General features: G+C 42.1%; 1 protein-coding gene across 1 annotated transcript; it reads right to left on the reverse strand.

Annotated features, from left to right (window-relative positions):
• Positions 1-304: 304 nt before the first annotated feature.
• On the reverse strand, positions 305-2,684 carry LOC143530901 (gibberellin 2-beta-dioxygenase 1-like). Its single transcript, XM_077026316.1, has 3 exons — positions 2,234-2,684; positions 1,373-1,727; positions 305-719 (listed from the first exon to the last, which is right to left on the reverse strand). Exons 1-3 carry the CDS (start codon positions 2,608-2,610, stop codon positions 468-470), a joined length of 984 nt encoding a protein of 327 aa, XP_076882431.1. The 5' UTR covers positions 2,611-2,684; the 3' UTR covers positions 305-467.
• Positions 2,685-27,070: the final 24,386 nt, after the last annotated feature.

A 27,070-nucleotide genomic window follows, 5' to 3' on the forward strand; every position in this document is an offset into this window, starting at 1 on the left:
AAGCCATTATCAAAGGTTGTGTAGTGGTAGGTTCGTGGTCCACTGATGAACCGATTAACGTGGATCTAGGTCGAGGTACGACGCCCCCCCACAACCTAGTTATGCAATTTAAGCAATGTGGGGAGATGGGAAATGAAAGGGTGTGGTGTGTACATCATACGGGTACCACACGGGAATCGAATTCGACTAGGATACACTCATATGATAACAAATGTTTCTTTTTGACCCAAAAAAAGGAAATGAAATAAACAGGATTTGTGTTTCACTCTTTAGCAAAGGAAACGTCATTACATGAAGTGATTTTGACACACAAGTGGAAGTTTACATCAAAAGACAGTATTATGAAAGAAAAGAAAACCCAAGATATACAATTTCAACTAAAGTTATCACACACCTACAACTATGCTTTTTTTCTCAAACAAATCAAAATAAAGAACAAATAACACAAGGCTAAAACCCTAGCACCTCTAAGACGCGATGATTTTTTCAAACAAGACGAGCCTGTCCTCAGATAATCTTGTGTTGAATGCGGATTTCTTGTACTCAAACCAAGTGAACTCCTTGTACAAACTATCCTCCTCTCCTTGCATAAGCGATGGCAATGGTGCTATTTTCTCGCTCAATGGCGGTCCTCCAAAATATATCATTGACAACCTACTCTTTGTACCATTTGCTACCACCCTATGCTTCACACTCTTGAATCTTCCATTGGTCATCACCTACATGTCCAAAACAATAATTTTTGTTATTTTTATAATCTTACACAATATAACCATTTATCAAATAACCCACATAAAAAAAATCAACTTAATGAATTTATTTGTTATTTTTATTAAGATATGTGATTCATATATAAACCAATAAATTAATATAATTTAAAATACTTTATGAGAGTCATAATAGTAAGTATTTGAGTCTCTTTATTATAGATTTCATATTCAAAAGCTTTTACTAATTTTGTGACTCAAATCCATTCGTTTTTACCTTATCTAATTGGTTAGCAGTAGTTACTCAGTCGAAAACTTACTAATTCTATTTTAAAAAATTTTAAAAACAAAAGTAAAATGTAAGGTGAATTATATAAATAATTTATAACTTGTTTTGATAAACTCAAGATAAATATATTATTTTAAAAAATAATATGACTAGGATCTTGGATATAGGAAGTGACTTGTTGGTGTTGGATTTAGATTGATTTTAAGGAAGCAAACACCATGATACTGATGGAGAATCTACACAGACTCATTTGACCTCATTCTAGGTTTTTAAATTCTTGGTATAAAATTCTTAAATAATCTACACACTAACAAACTATAAACCAACACATGTACATCATGCAATAAAACTTGTACATTATTAATATAACAAATACCTGTAAAGAATCACCAACATTGATGAAGAAAGATTCAGAATCTGGTGGAACAGACATCCAACTTCCATCTCTCAATGAGATTTCAAGACCAGATGTGTTGTTTGATCTTAAAACCGATATGATTTGTGGGTCTGTGTGTTCCCCAAACCCGACCAGTTTGCGACCATTTGGTTCGGTTTCTTGTAGCTCTGGGCATGGGGGGTAGTGGTTTATTCGAAAGACAGAGTCGCTCTGTTCGTCTTTTAAGAGTTTGCTAAACACATTTCTTGGTTGTAGTTTCATTTCATCGGCTAATAGTTCGAGAATATCGCACGCAATCAACTTCACGGATGTCACATAGTCGTTAACAACGCCCCTGTAAAAGAATATATTAGTTAGAGTTTACTGCTAGCAAAACGAAATAAAGTTTTAATAAAAATGCAATGGAAAAGATATTACTTTTTAACTTTTTTTTTTTTAAAAAAAAGTTAAAAAGTATATCTAACAAAATAGAATATATATAGTGTAATTAGAAGAATAGGATAACCAACTTTAACAAAATGCATTATAAAAGATGATTTTACGCCTACTTTTATATAATATGTTAATATCATGCTAGCCAGCCTGACTAGATAAATTACAGGTTGCGTTGATAAAAACGTTTAAAAAGTTATGATACGTCTTTAGAAAAAAAAAATCTGGTGTTTACCACTTCGTTATGTCAGCCCCTGAAAAATATATCTTTTAACTTTTAATTTCTTATTTCATAATAATAATTATAATAATAAGACATGTAGTTGAAGTTATTAAGGTGTGTAGTAAAAACGTTTTTCAGGGTTCGATGTTGATATAAAAGTTTATTATAAAAATAAGAGTTCTTACTGGAAATTTTCCGGGTAATCCGATTCGGGTTTGGCTTTGAGAAGAAGGTATTCGACCCAACCCACATCCCCATTTCTACCAATGCTTTTGTTCCCGTACCCGAACGGGTGCGGTGACCCAAACTTTTCTTTTTCAGCAAGCGACGAACCGAAGAACTTAACCGCTTCAGTTTCGAGCTTGTTTATAAATTTTGTGGGCACTCCATGGTTCACAACCTTAAAGAAACCAAAATCTTGACATGCCTTAACAAGGTGTTGTTTCGATTCCGGTTTAGATAGGTCAATGAGAGGTATATCCGGGATGATCAATGGGTTTGTGTTTGGTTTTGTTGGTTTCACTAAAAATTGTTCTATCATAGGTTTTGAGACAGCCACCATGACTTTATGACACAATAAAAAGATGTGTTTGATAGAAAGATGATTTGGGTATGTTTGGAATACAAGAATAAGTTGTGAAGAATATGAAGAATGAAGTGAGAAATGATGGGTTTATAAAGCAATGGAAACACACTAGATATGGGTATTGCTTGGTTGTTTCTAGGTGAGAGAAAGATAGTCAAATTTGACTTTATGAGTTATGACACAATAATTGGTAAAGAATAATAATAATAATTTATAATAATAGTGACTTTTGTGAGCATGGTCAAAATCTCTGTGTGTCAAACCACCATTAAAGGTGTAAACTTGTCCCGGATATTAGTTGTATATTCAATTGCTCATTTTCAAACTTTATGCTTTCAAGTCTCTCCAGGCTCACAAAGATTATTAGCATAATAATATTATTTCTAGATTGTAGAAGAATGACGCACATGTGAGTGTTGATTTTTATATTCTATTCTAACTTGAGTTTGAAAATCTTTGAACTAAATATCATTAAACATACTCACTTGTATTTTCTTTATGTAGATTTGAAATTACATCTACTTAAAAGAGATCCATATTTGATTTAATGTAATTGGAATAATACGATATTTGTCGATAAGCAGGATCGTACGGTTGATAACGGATAAGTGGTTCTTTAATTAGGGTAGATTTTCGAGAAGTTTGTTGTAAATGTGACGTAACGATATCCCATTAAGGAAAACCGAGACGTCAACATGATCTTCTTATCCACAAATCCAATCTTATCACATAAACGTCATATAGATAACGTTACCTATATAATATATAAGACAAGCTTGGTTTTCAAAACCGTTGTACATGAGAATCAAGCATTAAATTTTCAATGTTAGGGTGATTTCTAATCAATGGATTATTAGTTTTCTATTCATAGATATAATGTCGCAAACTAAAGACATCTTATTAGTAATGTGGGTGTTCCAAATATAACAACTTCTTATACAACACAACTTATTATTTCTATATATGAAGAGGTAGGTCCCAGCAGAGCCCAGTTGGACCCACAGGACTCACCTTGAAGAGAGACGTCTGCGCAGAAACCAACTGGATCCGCAGGACCCACCATGCTCAGAGACGTGACGTCCTTACGCGCAGTACGCAAGCTGTTCCCGCAGGAAATGCCTCCCAATGGTGAAGTACTCTGCATGTTCCTGCAGCTGCGGATACAAGCCATCAGGGAAGGCCACCCGCGCAGCAAGGCTACACGCACAAGGCACTTAGCTCTCAATAATTCAGTAGTCACCTGAAGGAATGAGCAAAGCCGGGAACAATCCCGCACAAAGGCGGGAGGGGGAATACTCCCGCCCCAATGAGCCAGTCCGTACGATACTGGAAGATCTTTTGTACTGTACCTGACGAGGTATGGGCAAAAGATCTGACCAGAGATACGACAGCCCATTGACAACAGTATGGCGAGCAGCATGCTCTTGTACTGTATGTCACTATTAGCCGCTACCTACTCACCAACTCCTGTCATACCACGTGCATAGCCTGCAGTTGGTGGAAAAGGAATAGTACACAGCAGGCCTGGTCACTGTCAGCCGCTGCCTACCCACCAACTACCAGCATGGCACGTGCGTAGACCACAGTTGGTAGAACAGGAATACTATTCAGCCGGCTATACCCTCTTGGAAACCTACCTTCGGCTATAAATACCCCAAATGGTATGATCATCTCATCTTATCTTGTATCTTATATCTTATACCTGATATCTGCTCTAGCAATCTCTTAATATACACTTATATTCAAGAGCAATCTAGTCTGATTCTCACGCCGGAGGGTGGTCACAAGGAGGTACCCCCCCCTCTCAGTGACGAGCTCACGGTGTCTGTTTTGCAGGTTATCAGAAGAACCATCTTTGCCGGATCTAACCCCTCGTGGGAAACATCTATTTAACCCCCAGATTATCCGTAATCTGCCCGGGGTCGATTAGTGTTTCTTCATTGGCGCCATCCGTGCATAAAAGCTAGAACTTCATTTCTTTTCAGTTTTTTCAAACTTCTGGAAAGATGGTTAAAGAAACACCGGTAACCACAACCCCAGCTACTCAGGGGGATACCGGCGACTACACAGTTTTTACGAACACTACCCCGGTTACCCAAGCCGGGGCAAGTGCAGTAAATTTTACGAACACTACCCCAGTTACCCAAGCTGGGGCAAGTGCAGTAAATAATCGCTCACTGGGATTCACCGATACCCAGTTAGAGAGACAACGAACGAGGCTCCCCCGCCAAACACTCGATGAAGTTAAAGCGTGGGCGGAAGCACGTCAAAAAGAATTCCAAGCCGAGTTGGATGAACGCTTACGTTCACTCCAACAGCCTGAGGAATTCGGAGAGTACTGGGACAATGATTCGGAGGAATCCGATAGTGACGCAAACCCTCGTCATAGGGCGAAAGGGAAGCGTAAGGAAACGGACTCCCAACCGAGAAGGCGTTTTGGAGAAACCTTCAAACCAAAAGACGCAGGTGGAAACCCACGTGACTTCTCCAAAACATTTACACCAACTGCTGCAAAGGCGGGAACGTCCAAATTTGCAAGGGACATTGCGGAAGCAATCGTCCCGAAAAGTGCCAAACAGATGTCCAACATCGGCACTTACGATGGTATATCTGATCCAGACGATCATTTGAACAGGTTCATAGCGGGGGAAACCGTCAGTAGTTGGACGGAACCTACGTGGTGTTACATGTTCCAAATGACGCTTGTTGGGGCAGCTAGAGCGTGGTTCGATCGTCTACCGGTCCACCACATCTACGATTGGGAAGACTTCCAGCAAAAATTTAGCCAACACTTCAGCCAACAAAGAAAGTATACCGAAGAGCAATGGACAATCCTCAAATGCATTCGAGAGGAAGATGAATCTTTGCCAGACTTCATCACTCGCTTCAACTCAAAGAAGCTAAGTCTGGGTAATATTAGCGAAGATCTTGTTCGCGCTGCTTTCATCCAGGGCGCAAACGACCCAGAGCTCATCCGCACCTTAACGGGTAAAGATGGCATGCCATCCACATGGGATGCCATCATGACAGCAGCTAAACGCTTTGCGGAAACGGAGAAGCAACTGGGTAGAGATCTCCCCCAGAGCACAAACATCTACACCCAGAAAACAAGAGAAGACAACGTCCTTACCGCCCGACTAAACAAAAAGCGGAAGCTAGGCATTTGTCAGTCAAGGGTAAACTTTGACACCTCATCCGGCTTGCAACATCAGTTAGGCGGAAGGGATAACGTACAGTCGAACCAGAACTCCAGATGGACGCCACTCACCAAAAGCGTCACCGAGATATTCGCCACTGAGGAGCTCCCATGGCCAAAGGCTCCAATAATCCGACATCGTCACAATGCTGATCGGAGCAAATACTGTGACTTTCACAGGACAAAATGCCACAACACTGAAGAATGCACAGACGTAAAAGACATCGTCGAAGCATTTGTCAGAGATGGGACGCTCGCACACCTCGTGGCGTAACGAACGCTGAGCAGGCTGATGCGTGTAGAACCCCAGCTGGGGAAAACACGAATAAAATTGCAGCTTCAATGCCGGAGACTACATACTGCGTAAACAACGAGATCCCGAACCAGGTGCATATCGGCTCGATGGCACTCCCATCCCAACAACATGGAAGGGAGCTCAATTACACAGTTTGCATGTAGATCAATTCCAAATTTGTAAAGAAAAGGCCCAGAGCCACTTCTAATGGAAATGATTCTCCTTAGAACATCGACGCTGATGATTTTACATTTATACTTATGAACTTTCCACACGAATATGCCGGTTTTCACCGCATAATTATGGGGAAAGTCGTTGCGTGGGGAAGGCGGCAAAACCCGCATAAACACAAAAAACGGCAAACCTTCACGCAGGTCAGTTAAAGGTAAAGTTCAGTCATCCCACTAAATGAAAGTGCCGGTCTATCCGCACGAATCATGATAGAGGAAACTGAACACTTAACCTATTAACAACCGCGCGTCGAACGGTTAATTTATTCAACACTGATGCCGGTACTCACCGCATAATTATGTAGAAAGTCGTTGCGTGGGGAAGGCGGCAAAACCCGCATAAACCCAAAAAACGGTAAACCTTCACGCAGGTCAGTCATAGGTAACCTTTGGTCATCCCACTAAATGAAAGTGCCGGTCCTAACCGCACAAATCATGAGAAGAAACCGAACCTATTGACAACCGCGCGTCGAGCGGTTAACTTATTCAAAATACTTTAGAAAATTTCGAACAAAAGGATGAGGGAAACCTCCACGCAGGTCAGATATAGGTAAAGTTTAGCCATCCTACCAAGTGCAAGTGACGGTCTTACCCGCACAATCACGAACGAGGAAGCAAAACTTCAACCTATCATCTACCACGTTCAAAGGTTAACTTATTCTAAACACTTAGAAAATTTCAAAGGAAAAGATGAGGAAAACTTCCACGCAGGTCAGATATAGGTAAAGTTTAGCCATCCTACTAAGTGCAAGTGACGGTCTTATCCGCACAATCATGAAAGAGGACGCAAAACTTTAACTTATTATCTACCACGTTGAAAAGTTAAATTATCTAAGTACTAAAGAAATTGCTAAGTTAAATCAGAATATGCGTGAAATAAACAAGGCAAGGGATTGGCAAATAATCTTTATTCCATCGAAATTCAATTATTACAAAGATTGCTGGGTACATACCCGCATACAAAAGAAGCTATACAAAAATAAAAATCTACTCTAATGGTGGAAAGGGATCTTCAAGATCAAGCCTCAGGACCACTACCACTTGGACCCGCACCATCAGTAGAGTGTGGCGGTTCAAGGAAAGCTTTAAGGATAGCTAGCCCATCATCAGCAGCGGCAACTTCGTTTACCTTCTCCACCACCGGATGCGGGAAGGCGGCATACTGATTCACTGCTTGGTCGTATACAGCTTCAGTATCCACATCAAATAAAGGGAAGTTGGAAGGCGGGATGCCTTTCTCAACGAACCCTAGACCAAGCAGGAAGCCAGCCTTTTCCCCATCCTCATGAGAAGCGTTGAGGGCTGCGCTCATAGCATCGTCATAAGACGTACCCGTGAAGACCCGATGCACAACCTACAAAAAAGAAAAAAATACAAGTATCAAAACCTTTTCTATTTACAAAGAAAAGCGTAAAGACATTATGAAGTTAAGCATACCTGAGACAACGCTTCTCGAAGAAGCCATTCCTTGGTAACCAGAGCTTCCTGGAGGGCAGCTTGAGCTTGGTTACGGGCGCGTTCGGCTTCACTTTTGTTGAGGTTGGCAAGCAACACTTCTTTAACCGCATCCTCTTCAGCGCCCTTTAGCTTCCGCTCAGTCTGGTCAAGCACCCCCCTCTGGTCCAGGATCTCTTGGAGCTTCTTCGCGTCTTCCATCGCCAAGGCATCATGAGCCTGTTGGAGCGCCTCTAGTTTGGCTTTAAGTTCCTCATTCTCGAGGCGTAGAGGCTCAGCAACAGCTTCAGCCTTGGTGGCCCTTTCAGTTGCGTTCCGAGCAGTTTCCTTAGCCAGCCGAAGCTGTTCGTTAACAGCTTGGGCAGCCTTGGAACGGGCCTCGAGACAGGCCTGAACTTCAACTTCAAGGGCCTTGAACGCCTTCTCCTTTTCCGCAGCAGCGGCGGAGAGCCTCCTATTCTCCTCCCGGACAGCCCGCGCCTGAGCTACTTCTTGGATACGAGCTGCTTTTAACTTGTCGTTTTCACGACAAAGCAGCTCGACGCGCGGCTGCATCCGGGCCAGGAGAACCCGAAGCTCATTGGTTAGCCTACCCTCCTGGTAGCTAGCCATGGATTCCCCCAACGCACCACTGGGAGCTGCGTGACGAGCCCACTCCACGCACTCCACAGGTGTGCGAAGGGTTGTTCCTCGGCGGATGTTCCATCGTGGAACATACACTTCATTGGAATCCGACACTGCAAAAAACAAAAAGCAGTTAGGAAAAGATGATATATAAAAAAAAAAAAAAAAAAAAAGAGGCCAAAAGAACCTACGCACCTGTAGGGTCAACAACAGGCCGATAGCCGCCAAACCCATCACCTGAACCCAAGGGAAATCCGTCCAAGAGGTCAGGTAGATGGGAAGGAGGCAGAGGTTGGCGAGAAGCCCCATGCATACCTGAAGGATCGGCCGTCGTTGCCGATGACGGAGGAGGCATGGTGAAGTCCGCCGCGGTAGTAGAAACCAACGGAGGTGAACTCACAACCGTGGTCACCGCTGCGGAGTCCGTAGAAAAAGTAACCGCCGGCTCAGTGAAAGATGCGGTAAATATGGCACTGACAGCCGGCGGTGATGTCATCACAGTTGGAACAGTTGGCTCAACTGAGTGAGCAACTGAACCAACTGAAACAGGCGCAGCCGCCTGAGTCGTCGCCTCAGGTAGGCTGACCAATCCTACCGTCATGGGTCCGGAGGTACTCCTCCCCGCTCCACCCTGGAATGCGGTAGCATCCACGCCTGCACAAGGAAGATAAGTATTAATGATGGAAAGCTATGAAGTTACAAATAAAGGAAGTTTGTACTTACGGGTTTTCTTGAGCCTAAAAGTGCGGACAGGCGGGGACGAACCCGATGGAGCCGGCCTCTTTGCGCCGCTCACCGTCGTCATCCTGGGCTCTCCGGAGGTGACAGTCGTCGCAGCCTCCGGAGCAGTGATCTTATCACCACTAGGGTTCCCCGCTACCTCCTCGCTCTCGGTCTCTGAATCAGACCGAGGCACCGGATCGGCAGTGGAGGCTACCTTCGCCTTCCCCTTCCCGCCGGCAGCCTTCTTCTTCCGCACCAACGGAGGACCATCTGCGGATTCCTCATCAGAACATAAGATTAGAGGAATTCCAGCAGAGGTTTCAGCATTGAGGGGTCGAGGGTTGAATAACGCCTTACCTGGCCGCCTGGCGCTCAGGATCTCGTGGCCTGGCGGGTAGACCTCCACGAACCGATCCGCCGTCTGTTCAAGGATGGGCAACTCGTTCTCATCTAGAGCACGAGTACCCATCCGAGCGGGACTATCAGCCTCCCGCGGATACAGGAGCGACTGCAAGTCGTTCCCCTCTGAAATAAAAGAAAAACAGTTAGAAGACAAACCTATATAAACAAAGAAGACAGAGCATACCGTAAGGGACAGAGTTCAAACCGTATTCAAGGACGATCGGGATCTTTTGCGCCTCCGCATTCTTCCACACCCGGCTCATCCCGAGCATCACCATCCCGGACTCCGCAAAGCGGTAAACCGGAGATTGGACTCGGGATATCTTTGAGAACCCTTCCGCCTCCTGGTAGTTGGAGGCGTGAAGGCTGGGGAGTGCTTGCCCATTCTTGAACTTCATGGCAAGGGGGATGGCGCGAGCGGAGATAAAAAAGAACTCCCGCTTCCATTAACGAAGACTGCGCTCGGTTGCGCAAATCTTCAAACCCTTGATCCGGGTTATCAGAGTATACCACCCCTGGATGCACCTCCAAGAGTAGAAGGTCATCAGGCGGTCGACGAAGGGCTCAACGCCCAGAATCCGGCACACCTACTCGAAGTGGCGAATCTTCGCGATCGCCATCGGGTGCACCTCAGTCAGGTGTACACCGTGCCTCTCCAGGACACGGTACACAAACTTTGTCAAAGGGAACCTAAGATTCCCATAGACAAAGAATGCGGCATATACCCCGATCTTGCCTCTGGGGGCATCATACACCGTCTGATGAGGTTCAGGAAACTCAGGCTCGAGAGACTCGAGCATGAACTTCCTGACGATGTACTGATATAGATCGACAGGCAGAGCACACTGGCACTCGCCAACAGTACTCTTGTCATCCTTGTCGGACGTGGATGACGGGTGTTCGGCGTACACCCCAGCCTCCTGGGCTGTAGCCTCAAGATCGTCAGCAGAAGACATCTTGCAGGTATGAAAAAGAGAACGATTTCAAGAGAATGCTCGACTGAAAAGGTGAGTATTCGCCGGAAATCGTTTTGAAGATGAAGAGAAAAGTGAAAGTGTGGATTACAAATGACCCTTTCGCCCTTTATATACTAATCGCAATTAATGCGATGAATTTAATGCGGAAGAGAGAGAAATCGCAGGTGCAATGAAACTATGACACGTGGCAAAAAGCAAGCTGGCAACAGCTGTTGAAAGGACGCGTGCCAGTAATTTCGCGGCCACGCGCCCGAAAATTCGCGCCCACGCGCCTGAAAAAGCGCCTGGAATGACCATATACTGTCACGTCGCCATAACTTCCTGCACGTCCTGACACTGTCAGAAGAAACCGTCGGACGACGTTTCAATAGTTTGGACTGTTCTTATCCTTTCACCAACTCTTCGAATTTCAAAATTTCAAAAAGATTCAAAAGCGGGAAAATACCCCTTACCTTGGCAACCAAGTAACTATAAGACAGGTGCGAGTAAAGTGTTTAAGGCAAAACCCTTCACATACTTAGCACCCGCAGGGAATTGACGTCAGGAATACATTGGAAGTAAAGTAACCGTAAGACGAGTGCGGGTACAGTGTCAAGGCAAAACCCTTCACATACTTAGCGCTCCGCAGGGAATTCAAACCAAGAAGGATCTTCTGTGCCATGCTTGCGGAAACGGGAATAACATCCCCGCATGGCGGGAACGTCGAGAACTATATTGTTTGAAACTCCAAGATGGAATTGGTGGTTTTAACATAATTGATCACTATGTTGAAAACTACCATAACCCCATGGAGAATCCACACAAGTGGGACTCAACGCTCCTGACTTGCGAGGAGGTTACAGACCTACCCGCATCATCCCCAAAGATCAAGCAGGAAAGTCGGGAATTTCTGCAAGTGACATAAGGACTTCCGCGGGAATAATCCCCATGGAAAACCTTAAAACTAAACCCTTTTCAAAAACCCTTTGCTTAAAGTCCAAAAGTTCACCTCACTTATTAAACACTCATGAGAAGAACATTGGACTGGGGGGACTTGAAGAGGTAGGTCCCAGCAGAGCCCAGTTGGACCCACAGGACTCACCTTGAAGAGAGACGTCTGCGCAGAAACCAACTGGATCCGCAGGACCCACCATGCTCAGAGACGTGACGTCCTTACGCGCAGTACGCAAGCTGTTCCCGCAGGAAATGCCTCCCAATGGTGAAGTACTCTGCCTGTTCCCGCAGCTGCGGATACAAGCCATCAGGGAAGGCCACCCGCGCAGCAAGGCTTCACGCACAAGGCACTTAGCTCTCAATAATTCAGTAGTCACCTGAAGGAATGAGCAAAGCCGGGAACAATCCCGCACAAAGGCGGGAGGGGGAATACTCCCGCCCCAATGAGCCAGTCCGTACGATACTGTAAGATCTTTTGTACTGTACCTGACGAGGTATGGGCAAAAGATCTGACCAGAGATACGACAGCCCATTGACAACAGTATGGCGAGCAGCATGCTCTTGTACTGTATGTCACTATTAGCCGCTACCTACTCACCAACTCCTGTCATACCACGTGCATAGCCTGCAGTTGGTGGAAAAGGAATAGTACACAGCAGGCCTGGTCACTGTCAGCCGCTGCCTACCCACCAACTGCCAGCATGGCACGTGCGTAGGCCACAGTTGGTAGAACAGGAATACTATTCAGCCGGCTATACCCTCTTAGAAACCTACCTTCGGCTATAAATACCCCAAATGGTATGATCATCTCATCTTATCTTGTATCTTATATCTTATACCTGATATCTACTCTAGCAATCTCTTAATATACACTTATATTCAAGAGCAATCTAGTCTGATTCTCACGTCGGAGGGTGGTCACAAGGAGGTACCCCCCCTCTCAGTGACGAGCTCACGGTGTCTGTTTTGCAGGTTATCAGAAGAACCATCTTTGCCGGATCTAACCCCTCGTGGGAAACATCTATTTAACCCCCAGATTATCCGTAATCTGCCCGGGGTCGATTAGTGTTTCTTCAATATAACATACATAATTCTATATGTCTTATAAGTTTGTTGCATAAATGTCAAATATGTATAAAGGAATCTTGAGATGGGTACCAAACATAAATTAGTTTTAATTTCTTTATCACAAGGATAAGGTTAAATTTATGTCATTTGAGATAAGGATGCCACTCCAATCTATCTTTTCAAACATTAAAGTAAATTTACTTTCACTTATCGTACAATATTTACTATTTTAACCCTTTGTGTACCAGGGATGAATAAGTTTGGGACAGGTATCGATACCGGTATTTCCCGGATTTTGTATAAAATACCTAGCTATATCGTTTCAGTACTTGGCTGGAACATTTTGGTACCGATGTGGGCATAAAAAATTGCGATTTTTGGTACCGATGCAATTTCGATCTCATCCCTAATTTATACCCAATACTTTCATTTATCGTACATACATATAGAATTACTATTTTGACCTTTTGAATGAAGTAACGTGTGGAGTGGTTTTATTGTTGACAAAATCTCTCAAATATCTGTTTTACCAAGTTTTACCGAAAGGTGTATCTTTTTGGAACGACCTTTGCGTTAAAACAACGTACTCCTTAAATTGAAGAGTCTCGTTGTATTATTCTACTATGTTATGTTATCTTAACCGGACCGACGCTAGTTTCAGAGATTTTTTTCTTTCTTTTTCGATGAGGTATTTAATGCTGAGAAACAAAATGTCCAATTACTGACAGGTAAGCGGACAACAAGCTCTGGGACCTCCCTTTTGACTCGATTCCAAAAATCTCCTCTAAATACCGGCTTTCGTTCATAAATAACCGATGCTTGTATTATCATTTGTAATCGTTGTGACTTCAAAAACCGTCCTCCGTTAAAATTTGAAAGTCGTCCAAAAAGAAAAAGGTTCGCCCGCTTGTTTAAATTTTCTTTTAACATTTGATTTGATTATTGTATTAACATAATTAATTTTACTCATATTTTGTTTTTATTATATGAATTCTAAAATATGTAGTTTCATAGAATTTCAAATATACTTGTGTCACATGCTTATTTTTATCTAAATACAACATAAATTGTAATCAACATTGGTAAACTTTACATTAAACATTCGGATATCAAAAGTAATTTACTCAGTTACCGTGCAATACATTTTTATTTTTTTTAAAACACATTTATATAAAAACTAGCAAGAAGCTAGAAATGGAAACATAAAGAAAATAAAATGTAGGGAGCGGTTTTATCATTGAGAACCAAATGCCCACTTCGTTAAGAACCGAATGCCCAAAAGAAAGACGTTGCTTTGATATCCTGAATATGTTAAGAACCAAATGCCTCTCCATCAAAATATTTGATCTTGTAAGAGCATTTCCAAGTAGTATCTTTATCTCTATCTCTCTAATTACATTAGAAAACACTATATTTTTCTCTTATTTTTAATTAAATAATTATTTTTTAAACTTTTATCATTAAATTTTTTCTCTATTTAACTCGCAACCACTTTCAAAAACAATAAAATAATATAAAGGGTGAACATTGTTTTTCAAAATTTACCTATCAACAAAAAGTTTCTCTGTACCTTGTGTACACATTGCTTTCACTTACCGTACGAAAAACGTAAAATGACAAATTTACCCTTCAAAAACAGGTAACGTAAGGAGTGGTTTTGTTAATTGTTATTGTTGAGTTGAGGGGCTTGAGGAGGCCAAGCTGGCAATGGAAAGTAAGTAAGTAATAAATGCAACAAGTGGCATGTGGGCATAGATTGTTTACCGACTTTATAAGGAACGAATGTTAGACGTCCACGTGATTTGAAAATGACAACGTTGTCCCCTGCCATAACACGCGTCTACTCTGTTATTGTTTCCGTGTCTTGCGCCGTGGCTGGTCTTTAAACACGTGCAATCGTACGTACATTCTCTTTTTAATATTATTATTATTATTTCAAAGTTGAAATTAATTGAAATAAAAGCGGCAGTAGAGTGGCAGTAGTAGTTACCAATCTATCTATATGTCTATATCTATATTACTAAATTCAATTCATAGTAATTTGGGACAGGACTATAATATCCATCCTTATCTACTCATGATTCATGCCACCTTTTCCATATCTATAAACTTATTATTTTCATGCATTTTAAATGCAAGTAAATATTAATAAATTTTGTAGATGTGGTGTGGAAGTGTGCAACTTGCATTATGAATGTAGTTATTTTTTTTATTGAACAACGATATATATATATATATATATATATTTAAATAACTAGCGAATAGAACCCGGCTACCCGACGTAACTCAATGGCGGAAGGTAACCCATACGCCCGTGGTCGCAGATTACGCTGGTAGTCTAAGCCCACCATCTATGTTTCGGGAAAACCATCCTCCCAAACCCACCGTGATAAAACCCGCTCTGAAGTGGATTCGAACTTGAGATCTTGCGGTTTCATCTTAAATCTGTGTTTCCCCTTTAATGTCAGTTGAGCTAAAGCTTATTAGCTTCAGTTTTAATGTATGTTTGAATCTTGAAATCTTTTATATAACTAACAAAACAAATATTTTGCCAGAGTAAAGTAACCTGAAACATAACTGGAACATGAAACGAATTTAAATGCGTCTAACATAACAAGATGCGAATAAAGATATAGGTCGAATTCATGTTACATAAATTAAACCAAACAACCACACTTGATTAACTCTAATCAAATAATATTAAAATACTCTTTTGAGAAACAAGAAGATATTATGTAGTTTTGGATGTTTGAAGCTCAATTGCTCAAATTGTGGTCTTGCATTACAGGACTAAGGTAAAACTACATGATAAACTGTTTACGACTGTTTGTCCTAGCATTTGACATGTTAAATAATTATGGGTTCAAAAGTTAAAATAGTTTTTAGTTGAGCCTCTATTCGTCTTTTTTATTTTGGTGGGGTGGTATAGAGTTTTACCTTAGGTTCTGCTAAAATGTTTTATCTTAGGTTTTATTAATTAAGAGTTTCTTCTTGATGTCGAGGGTTTGAATCACACTCATATGTCATATTCATGATCGTGTTTAAGCCTGGCCGCCTGAGTGGAACACCACTAGTTATTTGAATGATTGAATCACAAGCCAGTATACTTGCCTGCCTTGGTTTAGTATGTACTTCCTCATTCCCTGTTATCAAGAGGTTGTTCAAATCTACACCGACCAATTAATATTTTCTAATAATAGATCATGCATGTATCCAACTCTGCACCGACCTATATTTCTTATACTTGATCATGTTTTTTCTTTAATAATTTTTGTTCATCATTTGATTTGATTTTCCTCTAACCTAACAATATACTTGTTAACATTTCAATGAAATATAAATATACACTTTTTTTTTCTTCAACATGCATGCATGTATAAATTTAATTATAAATAAAGCGGTATTCAAAATAAAGTATTTTCTAATACCGTAAACTAAGAATATTATCATTTTATTGAGAACCAGAACTTCCCAACACTGTACGTACGCTGATACAATGGAACATCGATACGTACCAATATTCATTTTTTCCAATATTTAAGTTTTACCCAACCATGTAATATATGAGTTTTTAATATAGTAAGGTACGAGAAAGTTAACGTACAAATGAAATTAACGTGCTAATTATTAGAATCAAGTAGAGTAATTATATATACAAGTATAAGCAATTATAAAATTACACCATAGAGTAATTATGTAACTACAATCAGTATATATAATTAATCTACTTGATTCTCATAATTAGCACATTAATTATTATCCAAACCTTTGTAAAATATATAATGGTAATAATATAATACTAAATTTCGTTGCTTTCCAAACTAACCAAAACCTTTTTTTTTTATTTTTTTTGAACACCATGTACCAAAAAACGGCAGTTGCCTATCTTAAATTGAGTTCTTCGTAATTTTTATCCATCCCTATCATATCATCATTCATGGCCGCCTTTTCCAAATTGAAACTAATTTTCACCCATCAAAATTGCAAAACATAGATGCATTATAAAGTATTCAACTTATATATGATTACTTATATGCATTCAATGTATGTATATTGATTTTTTATTTACATAGATGTATTATAAAGTATTCAACTTATATATGATGATTACTTATATATTAAAGTTATTTTATAGAAAATTATACATGCATTCAGTGTATGTATATTAATTTTGGTAAAGAAACATGATTAGATATTATATAATGGTGTAGAGTATATGCACAAAATACATTATTGAAAAAAAATATCTTGGATGATTAAATATTGCATTAAAATTGATAATTTATCAACTAAGACAATATCTTGAAATTTAAATATTTATATGATAAAACAATTTTTTAACAGCTATCTATTATAAACAAGGCCAAATATTCGGTCTAGTTAAATAAGAAACCAATGAAAAAATACATAAAAGTACAAAAAGTAATTACATATTTATCAAGATATTAGATCTAGGTTTTAATCAAAGAGTAGTATTTTCCTTAATCATATCCAATATTATGACTTTTCGGATATGCTTACGTTGAATACCACCTTGTTCCTACTCCTCCAAAGGTTCCGGAGGCCAGAGGGTGTGTAGAGGTAGGGTACCAAAAAAACCCAAATACCCTTAAGTACCACCCGCAGGTTACAGAGAATGTTCTTATAAGCCACCCGCGGGACATACGGATCACCCGCATATTACGATAGAGGAGGAACGTCCTCATAACACGCGCGGAAGCATCCATGCATCCTCAAAAGTCATCTGCAGGACAAGACATATGTCCGCATAAAACAACTGGAGGATAATGCCAGCGGGACAGCTGTCACCACTCAAGTACTCTCTAGAAGAAGGCTCACGATTCTTACTTGGGAAATACGTGACATATTAGCCAATGAACATAGGACACCTGGCCAAGTTGTTATAACCGTGCACATGGCCAGGGCGTGATCCATCCTATTAGCTGGTGACGCGTGTCCAGGTTGTTATACTCATGCACATGAGACATATGGCCTAACCTATCACAAGAGGACACGTGTCCAAGCGGTTACCAAAGATCTTCTAGAAGAGGAAAGCTGCCCTAATCATCTTCCATCATCATTCGGCTATAAATACCTTGTCAATTGGTATGAGGTATTCATTCACTGACCTATATTCTGACTACACTGAGTCTTTATACTTCAGTACTTTCTCGATTACGAACGTTACTGATTCTCACGCCGGAGGGTGGTTACAGGAAGATCCCCCCTCTTGTCCTTCCTGTAACGAGACTCACGGTGTCTGTTTTGCAGATTCCGGTCACCGGACTTTGGGAGGTTGTACTCATATCTTGGTTGTAATTATCATATCCTACCTTGTGGACTCATTGGATCCAGGACCCATACCCGGGGATTGGATCCATGTTTCTTCATTGGCGCCATCCGTGTTTTGTGTTAGAACAACAATAGTTTTCGTTGGTTTTTTGGTTCGTTTGATATGAGTAAACTTCCCGAAGGGCCGACGGGAACCCCTGCACCTGATTCACGTGTAACTAACATAGAAGCACCTCCGGGTCTTAGTGTTTTTGCATGTATTACGACTCCAAGTGGCCGTACTCTCGAGCGTGTCACAACTCCAGGGTCAAGAATCACCAATGTAACACCTGGGGGTTTTACCCTAGAGAATGTTACAACACCAACCGGTCCCACTCCCACAGATATGGGACGTGGTTCGGCACCAGAAGGTTCAAATCTGGGTAACCTCAGACGGATTACAGAAGAAACTCGCCGAAAGCGGTCAGTGTTGGATCTGGAAGATGATTCAGGTGACTCTGACGTAGCGGGATCTCATCAACGTAATTCCAGATCTAGAGGACATTTAACTCCTGAGGAGTGGCTTCATGTACAACAACAAAGTTTGGTGGCCGAGTATGAGGGCAGAAAACGTGATGAACTATTTCATGCCCGCACTTTGAATTACGAGGAATCTTTCAGGAGATCTCCTTCTCCTCCACCAACAGTAAGAGGAAGTCAGCTCCGTTACAGCCAATCGACGGAACCATAGTTTGGTGAATTACCAAGGTTACGTCCTCGTCCTCACATAAATATGCGGATGCCATCTTACTTGGAAGAATTTGATAGTTACGACTCAACTTACCAACCAGGAGAATACAGTATGTACACTGGTGATAGTAGGATGAGCTCACGGGCAAGAAGTAGTCATCCGCAGAGCATAATCCGTCACACCGAATACCATAGCAATGCGGGACGAGACTTTACCAAATCATACCGCCCCGCGGCTTTTTCCAAAAAATCGAAATTCATAGCAGCAATTGCCATTGCACCCTTCCCTGTCAATGCCAAAATACCTACATCAGTAGGCAAGTACAATGGTATGACTGATCCAAGTGATCATCTCCAAAACTTTGTGGCAGTATGTGGTGTCAGTGGTTGGACGCTCCCTTATTGGTGTCATATGTTCTCATTGACACTAACAGGGGCAGCAAGAGAATGGTTTGAAAAGTTACCCGACGGTGAAATTTCTAGTTGGGACGATCTGGTGAAAAATTTCTCTCAGCAGTTCAGCCAGCAGAAGAAACATAAGCGAGACCAATCAGAAATTTTAGATGTTGTCCGCCGCGATAACGAGTCCGTAGAAGATTTTATCACCAGGTTCAACGACGAGAGCTTGAACATCGGCGAAATCAGTAAAGATATGCTTCGCGGTGCCTTCCACAAAAACGTCAAATGTGATGATTTAGTCCGCACACTTACTGGCAGAGATGGAATGCCGAAAGAGTGGGACGACCTTATGACTGCAGCAAAGGTGTATGCTAACAGTGAAAAAACATTGAGGAATGGTAACCCGAAGCAAAAATTTAAAGTCAAATTTCAGAATCTGAGACCTAATAGACAGGCGAAAGGCCCTATCTGGTCAAGGCTTCAGCCAAGTGAGGAAGTGTTAAAACCATTTGATGCAAGATCCCTCATAGGCAACAAGAACAAAGCGGGACCCGCAAACCGAGGTTCCAACAATTGGACTCCTCTTTCAAAGACTCCCGCTGAAATTCTCACTACAGAAAATATAAATTTCAGGAAACCACAGCCACTGATAAGGAGGTCATTCTTAGATGCTAATAATCATTGTTCGTATCACGATGACATCGGTCATAATACGAATGAATGTAGATCATTTAGAAATGAAATTGAGGCGACTGTTAAATCTGGAAAACTCGGGCACCTGGTAAAAAATGGCAAATCTGATAATGGTAAAGCGCCCGTTCGGGACATCCAAGGCTCGAGTAAGAAGCAAATTAAAGATTTGAACGTTCATATAATACAAGGCGAATCCCATACAAGGAATAAGAGGAAAGAGTCTGATGATGAAGAGTGGAAGAATGAGCCAGTGATATTCCCTCGAATTAAAGGGGGCCCGAACAATAAGAATCCTCTGATCATCACTGCTCTTTTCGGGCATTATCGTTCTCATTACGTCTTCTTCGACACCGGAAGCACATCGGACATCATGTATGAACAATGCTTTGAACAACTTGACGAAGAAGATAAAGAGAGATTGAAACCCATCCACGCTACAGTGTCGGGATTTGGAGAGGAAATAATGCATCCGCGAGTGGTAATTTCATTCCTAGTTTCCTTGAGCGACGGAATTCATTCGAGGACCGAGGAGGTCGAATTTCTGGTTTTGCCAGCAATATCAAAACATGACATTATTCTCGGACGAGAAGTAATTGGTGACTTTAATGCTCATCCGTCCACAGCACATGGTGCAGCAGGAGTTCCGACCTGCACTGGTATAGCAATAATTCACGTCAATCGACATTGCTTTGCAACCGAGAGCTCAAAACCCAGCAAGATCCCAAAACAAACTTTGAGAACTAAACCTGAAAAGTGGGTCTTGAACAAAGATTTCCTCGATCAAACTGTAACAATTGGACCTGCTATCTCCGAGATAGTGCGGACTTTCTTGAAACAGTTATTGTCAAAAAATGTTGATGTGTTCGCATGGCAGCCCGCGGACATGATTGGCGTCCCGCGGACTATCACTGAACACAAATTAAGGGTAAACTCGTTGTTTACACCAATTTTTCAGAAACAACGAAAGATGGGTCCGGAACAAACAAAGGCAATGAACGAGCAAGTCCAGGACCTCTTACAAGCCGGGATCATCCGTCCAATCCGCTACCAGACATGGGTTGCTAACCCAGTCATAGTTCCCAAGAGCAACGGAACGTGACGGAACGTGGCGGATGTGCATTGATTTCAAATATCTAAACAAAGCATGTCCCAAGGATTGTTATCCTCTGCCTGAAATTGACCTCAAAGTTGATGCTGTGGCACCATTCAAATTCAAGTGCTTCCTGGACGTTTACAAAGGCTACCATCGGTTCCGCATGGCTGCGGGTGATGAAGACAAAACGGCATTTCGAACCGATCAAGGAACCTTTTGTTATAAAATGATGCCTTTCGGATTAAAGAATGCGGGACCTACATATCAACGACTAATGGACATAGCATTTAAAGATCAAATTGGGCGAAATCTAGAAGTATATATGGATGACCTCGTGATCAAAAGTGCTGAGGAAGACCAGATGTTGAGAGACATTCGAAACTTTAAAAAGTATTAACATGAAGCTAAATCCAGCCAAATGCTCATTGGGAATGGAAGAAGGAAAGTTTCTCGGAGTGATTTTTACGGATGCGGGCTTCAAAGCTAATCCAGATAAAGTTCAAGCTATAGCCCGCACGCCTTCTCCTTCTTCTCTCAAGGAAGTTCTGACGCTCAATGGTCGATTGGTTGCTTTGAATCGATTCTTGGCAAACCATGCAGCGAAATCACATCCGTTTATCTCAACACTAAGAAACTGCATTAAGAAAGCACAATTCAAATGGACCGCGGATGCGGAACAGGCTTTCCTAGAGGTAAAAAAATGTTTAATGGAGCTTCCCACGTTAACAGCACCTCACGCGGGAGAACCTTTAACGTTGTATCTATCGGCTTCAGACATTGCCATCGGGGCCATCCTTTTGACATACCGAAAAACGTTCAAACGCCGATCTACTGTGTCAGCAGAACATTATTGGACTCGGAAACCAGATACTCTATGCTTGAAAAACTTGTTTTGGCGCTTGTCTATGCCGCCCGACGCCTCCGCAAGTACTTTCAAGGACACCCCATCAATGTTTTGACCGGATACAAGCTCAAAAATGTCCTCAGTAAACCAGAATTGTCTGGACGCTTGGCCAAATGGGCCATCGAGCTAGGTGAACACGCAATAGAATACAGACCTAGGCCTGCACTGGTATAGCAATAATTCACATCGATCAACATTGCTTTGCAACCAATAGCTCAAAACCCAGCAAGATCCCAAAACAAACTTTGAGAACCGAACCAGAAAAGTGGGTCTTGAACAAAGATTTCCCCAATCAAATTGTAACAATTGGACCTGCTATTTCCGAGATAGTACGAACTTTTTTGAAACAGTTATTATCAAAAAATGTTGACGTGTTCGCATGGAAGCCTGCGGACATGACTGGTGTCCCGCGGAACATTGCGGAACACAAATTAAGGGTAAACCCGTTGTTTACGCCGATTGTTCAGAAACAACGTAAGATGGGTCCGGAACAGACAAAAGTAATGAACGAGCAAGTCCAGGACCTCTTATAGGCCGGGATCATTCGTCCAATCCGCTATCAGACATGGGTTGCTAACCCAGTCATAGTTCCCAAGAGAAACGGGGCGTGGCGGATGTGCATTGATTTCAAAGATCTAAACGAAAGCATGTCCTAAGGATTGTTATCCCTTCCCAGAGATTGACCTCAAGGTTGATGTTGTGGCACCATTTAAATTCAAGTGTTTCTTGGACGCCTACAAGGGTTATCATCAAATTCGCATGGCAGCAGGAGATGAAGACAAGACAGCATTCCACACCGATCAAGGCACCTTTTGTTATAAAATGATGCCTTTCGGACTAAAGAATGCGGGAGCCACAAATCAACGATTAATGAACATAGAGTTTAAAAACCAAATTGGTCGAAACTTAGAGGTGTATATGGACGATCTCGTAATCGAGGAAGACCAGATGTTGAGAGACATTGAAGAGACATTCGAAACTTTAAAATGTATTAACATGAAGCTGAATCCAGCTAAATGCTCATTCGGGATGGAAGAGGGAAAGTTTTTGGGAGTGATTGTCACGTACGCGGGCTTCAAAGCTAACCCAGACAAAGTTCAAGCTATAGCCCGCATGCCTTCCCCATCTTCCCTCAAGGAGGTTCAGACACTCAATGGCCGGCTCGTTGCTCTGAATTGTTTTTTGGCAAATCATGCAGCCAAGTCTCATCCTTTCATCTCAACTCTAAGGAATTGCCTCAAGAAAGCACAATTCAAAAGGACCGCGGAGGCGGAACAAGCTTTCTTGGAAGATAAAAAATGTTTGATGGACTTGCCCACGTTAACAGCACCTCACGCAGGAGAACCTTTAACGTTGTATTTATCGGCTTCAGACATTGCCATCGGGGCCGTCCTTCTGACACACCGAAAGAACTTTCAAACGCCGATCTACTATGTCAGCAGAACATTATCGGACCCGGAAACAAGATACTCCATGCTTGAAAAACTTGTTTTGGCGCTGGTCTATCCCGCCCGTCGCCTCCGCAGATACTTTCAAGGGCACCCCATCAATGTTTTAACTGGATACAAGCTCAAAAATGTTCTCAGTAAACCAGAATTGTCTAGACGTTTGGCCAAATGGGCCATTGAGCTAGGTGAACACGCAATAGAATACAGACCTAGGCCAGCAATCAAAGGGCAGGTATTGCCGGACTTCATCACAGAAGTCCTGAATAACAAAGAAAAAGAATGTTTAATCGAGCAACAACCCCAAGTACCCCCGAAATCAGGACAGATTTGTCTTTATTCACGGACGGAGCTTCAAGAAGTGAGGGATGTGGCGCAGGCCTCATGCTAGTCAATCCCGAAGGCCATGAGTTTACATATGCCATAAAGTTGGATTTCAAAAGTACCAACAACGAGGCAGAATATGAAGCTTTCTTGGCAGGCTTACGGATAGCCAAAAAGCTTGGGGTTAAACATTTGGAAGCTCGAGTAGATTCCATGTTGATTTCGGGACAGATCAATGGCACATACAAAGCAAAAAATGATATAATGGCTTCATATGTGTCACAGGCAAAGGATTTGATGCTTCAGTTCTCTTCTTGCAGAGTCATTCATATAAAGAGAAGTGAAAACAAATCAACGGACGCTCTCAGTAAATTGGCTTCAACGAACTTCGAACATTTTGCCAAGGACATTCGCATCGAAGTATTAGATCGCCCGTCTGTTCCGCAACATCAGGTTTTAGTAATCCAAACGGGAGTAGAATCCTGGTGACACCCATTATAACATACTTTTCATCTGGAGCACTTCCGGAAGGAAAAGCAGCGGCCCGGAAGATAAAGCACAAAGCCTTGAACTATCAGATACTTGACGGTGTTTTATACCGACGTTCCTTCCTCGGCCCACTACTCCAATGTGTGGATGCCGAGGACGCGAATTACTTAATCAGAGAGGTTCATGAAGGCATTTTTGGTCTTCACGCGGGTCCGCGGATGGTCGTAGCAAAGGTAATGAACGCTGGATATTACTGGCCGGGGATGCATATGGATGCTGTACGTGAAATCAGGACGTGCGATTCATGTCAACGCCATGCTCCTAACACGCTTCGACCAAAGAACGAGGTAGTCCCAGTCACTTCAGCTTGGCCGTTCCAAAAATGGGCAGTTGACATAATGGGGCTTTTTCCTGAAGCCCCCGGACGTGTCAAATTCCTGATAGTAGCCATTGACTACTATACAAAATGGGTGGAGGCCAAACCAGTTGCTTCTATAACAGCAGCAAGTGTTAAAAAATTCTTGTGGGAATTCATCATACGCCGTTTTGGCCTCCCTCTAGAGCTCGTTAGTGACAATGGGACACAATTCGCGGACAGTGGGTTGCAAAAATGGTTCAAAGAGTTACACATTTATCAAATCTTCACCTCTGTAGCCCACCCGCAAGCGAATGGTCAAGTCAAGAGAACCAATCGGACGATCAAAGAAGGAATCAAAATGAGATTGGGAACGAAACGAACGGGATGGGTGGACGAATTGCCACATGTACTATGGGCCTTCCGCACTCAAAGGAATTCCAGTAATTCCAAAACCCCCTTCAGTTTAACATATGGCACATAAGCCATGATTCCCGCCGAGATTGGTATCCCATCAGCCAGAGTTCTTATGATTGAGGATAATGATCATGAACTCCGGATGAACCTTGACCTCCTCGAGGAAAGGAGAGAAATGACATCGATCCGCGAGCATAATTATAAACGACAGTTGCAAAAATATTACGACTCGCGGGTCCAAAGATGTGAATTCGATGTGGGAGACTTTGTCTTCCGCAATAATGAAGCCTCCGAGCAAGAGCCTTCGGGCAAGTTGGCCCCTACATAGGAAGGACCTTATAGAATCCAGAAAGTTCTATCTAAAGGTGCCTACAAACTAGAAAGGTTGGATGGGACAGAGGTCCCTAGAACTTGGAATGGGGCCCAATTGAGGAAATGCTACATTTAGTAGGTTTTCTTTTGGCCTGCGCGCCTAACTAGATGTTATAAACCTTTGTAATTTCGTTTCTTGTGATTCGGCTTATGCCTCAGTTATGAAAATTTTCTTTTCAATCATTTGAGATTTGTATTATATAATCCTTTATTTGTACACAAAGAAGATCCTCTGAAAACACTTATATTATATATAATATATATATATATATATATATATATATATATATATATATATATATATATATATATATATATATATATATAAACAAAGTGTGCCGGATGCAATAAAAAACCTTCTTTATTCATACAAAAAGGGATTACAAAATATGGAGGAGCCTAGTTAAAAAGAAAAAAGAAAAATCTATCTATGGCGCGACATCTTCATGTTCCACAGTATTGCCTCCCGCATCTTCTTCTTCATCCTCTCCATCAAGCTCAAGAAGAGTCCTTAACTGTTGAATGATATCCTCCTTATCAGCAAGCTCGGATATCTGCTCTGTTAAAGAAAATTTCAAAGAATCAAAGTCCTTTGATTTCTGTTTCAGAATGGCAGCAGTATCTTGGTCGGCCAACACATACTCCTCAGGAAGCCTAGAAGTTGAGCCAAACTGGTAGCCCTCTTGGAAACCCAGTTGACAGCCAGCTTGTTTAGAAGCTTTCTGGAGGATGGCAACGCAGTTCCCAAGCTTATCACTATCCCGAACATCGGCGATGACCTGTTAAAATAACCATGTATAAATAACTCTAAAACACTTAGATTATTTATAGCAAGTAAAAGGTACTTACCTTGGGAATAGCTTCCGCCAATAGCCATTTTTGGTCCGCCTTGGTCCGGACAAGTTCCATCCTGTGTTTGGCACATTCCAAGGCTTGATCACGGCTCTTGGCGTTAAGATCGGATAAACGCTTGTCCTTGGCCGCTGATTCAGCCTGAAGGGCCTCCACCAATTTGGCTTGTTCCTAGCCTTGGCTTCATCAGCAGCGGACCTAGCAACCTTCTCCGCCTCCAAGGCCTGGCTAGCTTCCCTAGCTTCATTAATAGCCTTAAGGGATTCATCTTTGGCGTTGGAAGCAGAGGTTGCCAGTTCATCTCATTGCTCATTCATCGCCAACCAGTCCCTGGTTATTTCATGGGTAGTGGACATAGTATTCTCCAAGTAATAAGAATGGGAGTTCAGCAACTCTTGGCGGATACTAAGGCGACGTCTCTCCTTTTCACCATGAGGAAGACATTCCCCCAGGAACTCAAAACATGTGTTCACGTCACGGAATGTCCAAACAGGTCTCTTACCTTCTGCTACAGTGGTAACATCGTCTTGATCCGATGTCTGGTGGGACGCAGCTCGTTGACGGGTAAGACCTGCAGTTGAGCCCACAACTTTGTTAACATCAATCAAACATACTTCTCCGTAAAGTGATGACTCCTCGATAGACGAGAAGAGCACAATCACTCCGCTAGAAGTAATAGCAGTCACAGGTTTGGGTTTCAAAATGCCCTTACCTTTTTGGATGCAATCTTTAACATATGCCTCACCTTTGGCATACATCGCCTCGGAAACTTTGGGTTCCGGGTGGAAAGCTGTGGGAAACACAAAATTAGAACAGATGCGCTCAAGAAAGGACGCATCCCTTTTATCGATCGGACGGCGCACCATCATTACTACCTCGCGATCCAACAAAGTGCTAAAGGCGGAACCTTCACCTACACAAAGCAAGAAAACAAGTTAGAAGATACTTGATGACAAAACAAAGATAACAACAAACTTACTCTTGTTGGTCTCCTCGTAGTACGGTTCCAGGTTGGGAAACGGCCACAGGCGGCTCATCTTTGCACACACCCTCGCTCCTTCGTGGATTGGGCGCATGGGAGTTGGTGTGGAGATCAGCGTTGATACCATGACTGATCTTCATGAGCGGAGGCCGCAACCACCGGCATAGCCTCTTTCGCCTTTTGTTTA

This window comes from Bidens hawaiensis, unplaced genomic scaffold, assembly GCF_021521415.1.
Source record: "Bidens hawaiensis isolate Kalapana, Puna unplaced genomic scaffold, B.hawaiensis_p1.1 tig00009061_1, whole genome shotgun sequence".
NCBI classification, from domain to species: Eukaryota; Viridiplantae; Streptophyta; class Magnoliopsida; order Asterales; family Asteraceae; genus Bidens; species Bidens hawaiensis.

Bases quoted from the DNA above. Each gene is read 5' to 3' on its own strand.
- LOC143530901 (XM_077026316.1), bottom strand. From the start codon at position 2,610: ATGGTGGCTGTCTCAAAACCTATGATAGAACAATTTTTAGTGAAACCA. The intron at 1,728-2,233 runs GTAAGAACTCTT...ATTCTTTTACAG, and splicing joins GATTACCCGGAAAATTTCCA to GGGCGTTGTTAACGACTATG. The intron at 720-1,372 runs GTATTTGTTATA...TTGGACATGTAG, and splicing joins ATGTTGGTGATTCTTTACAG to GTGATGACCAATGGAAGATT.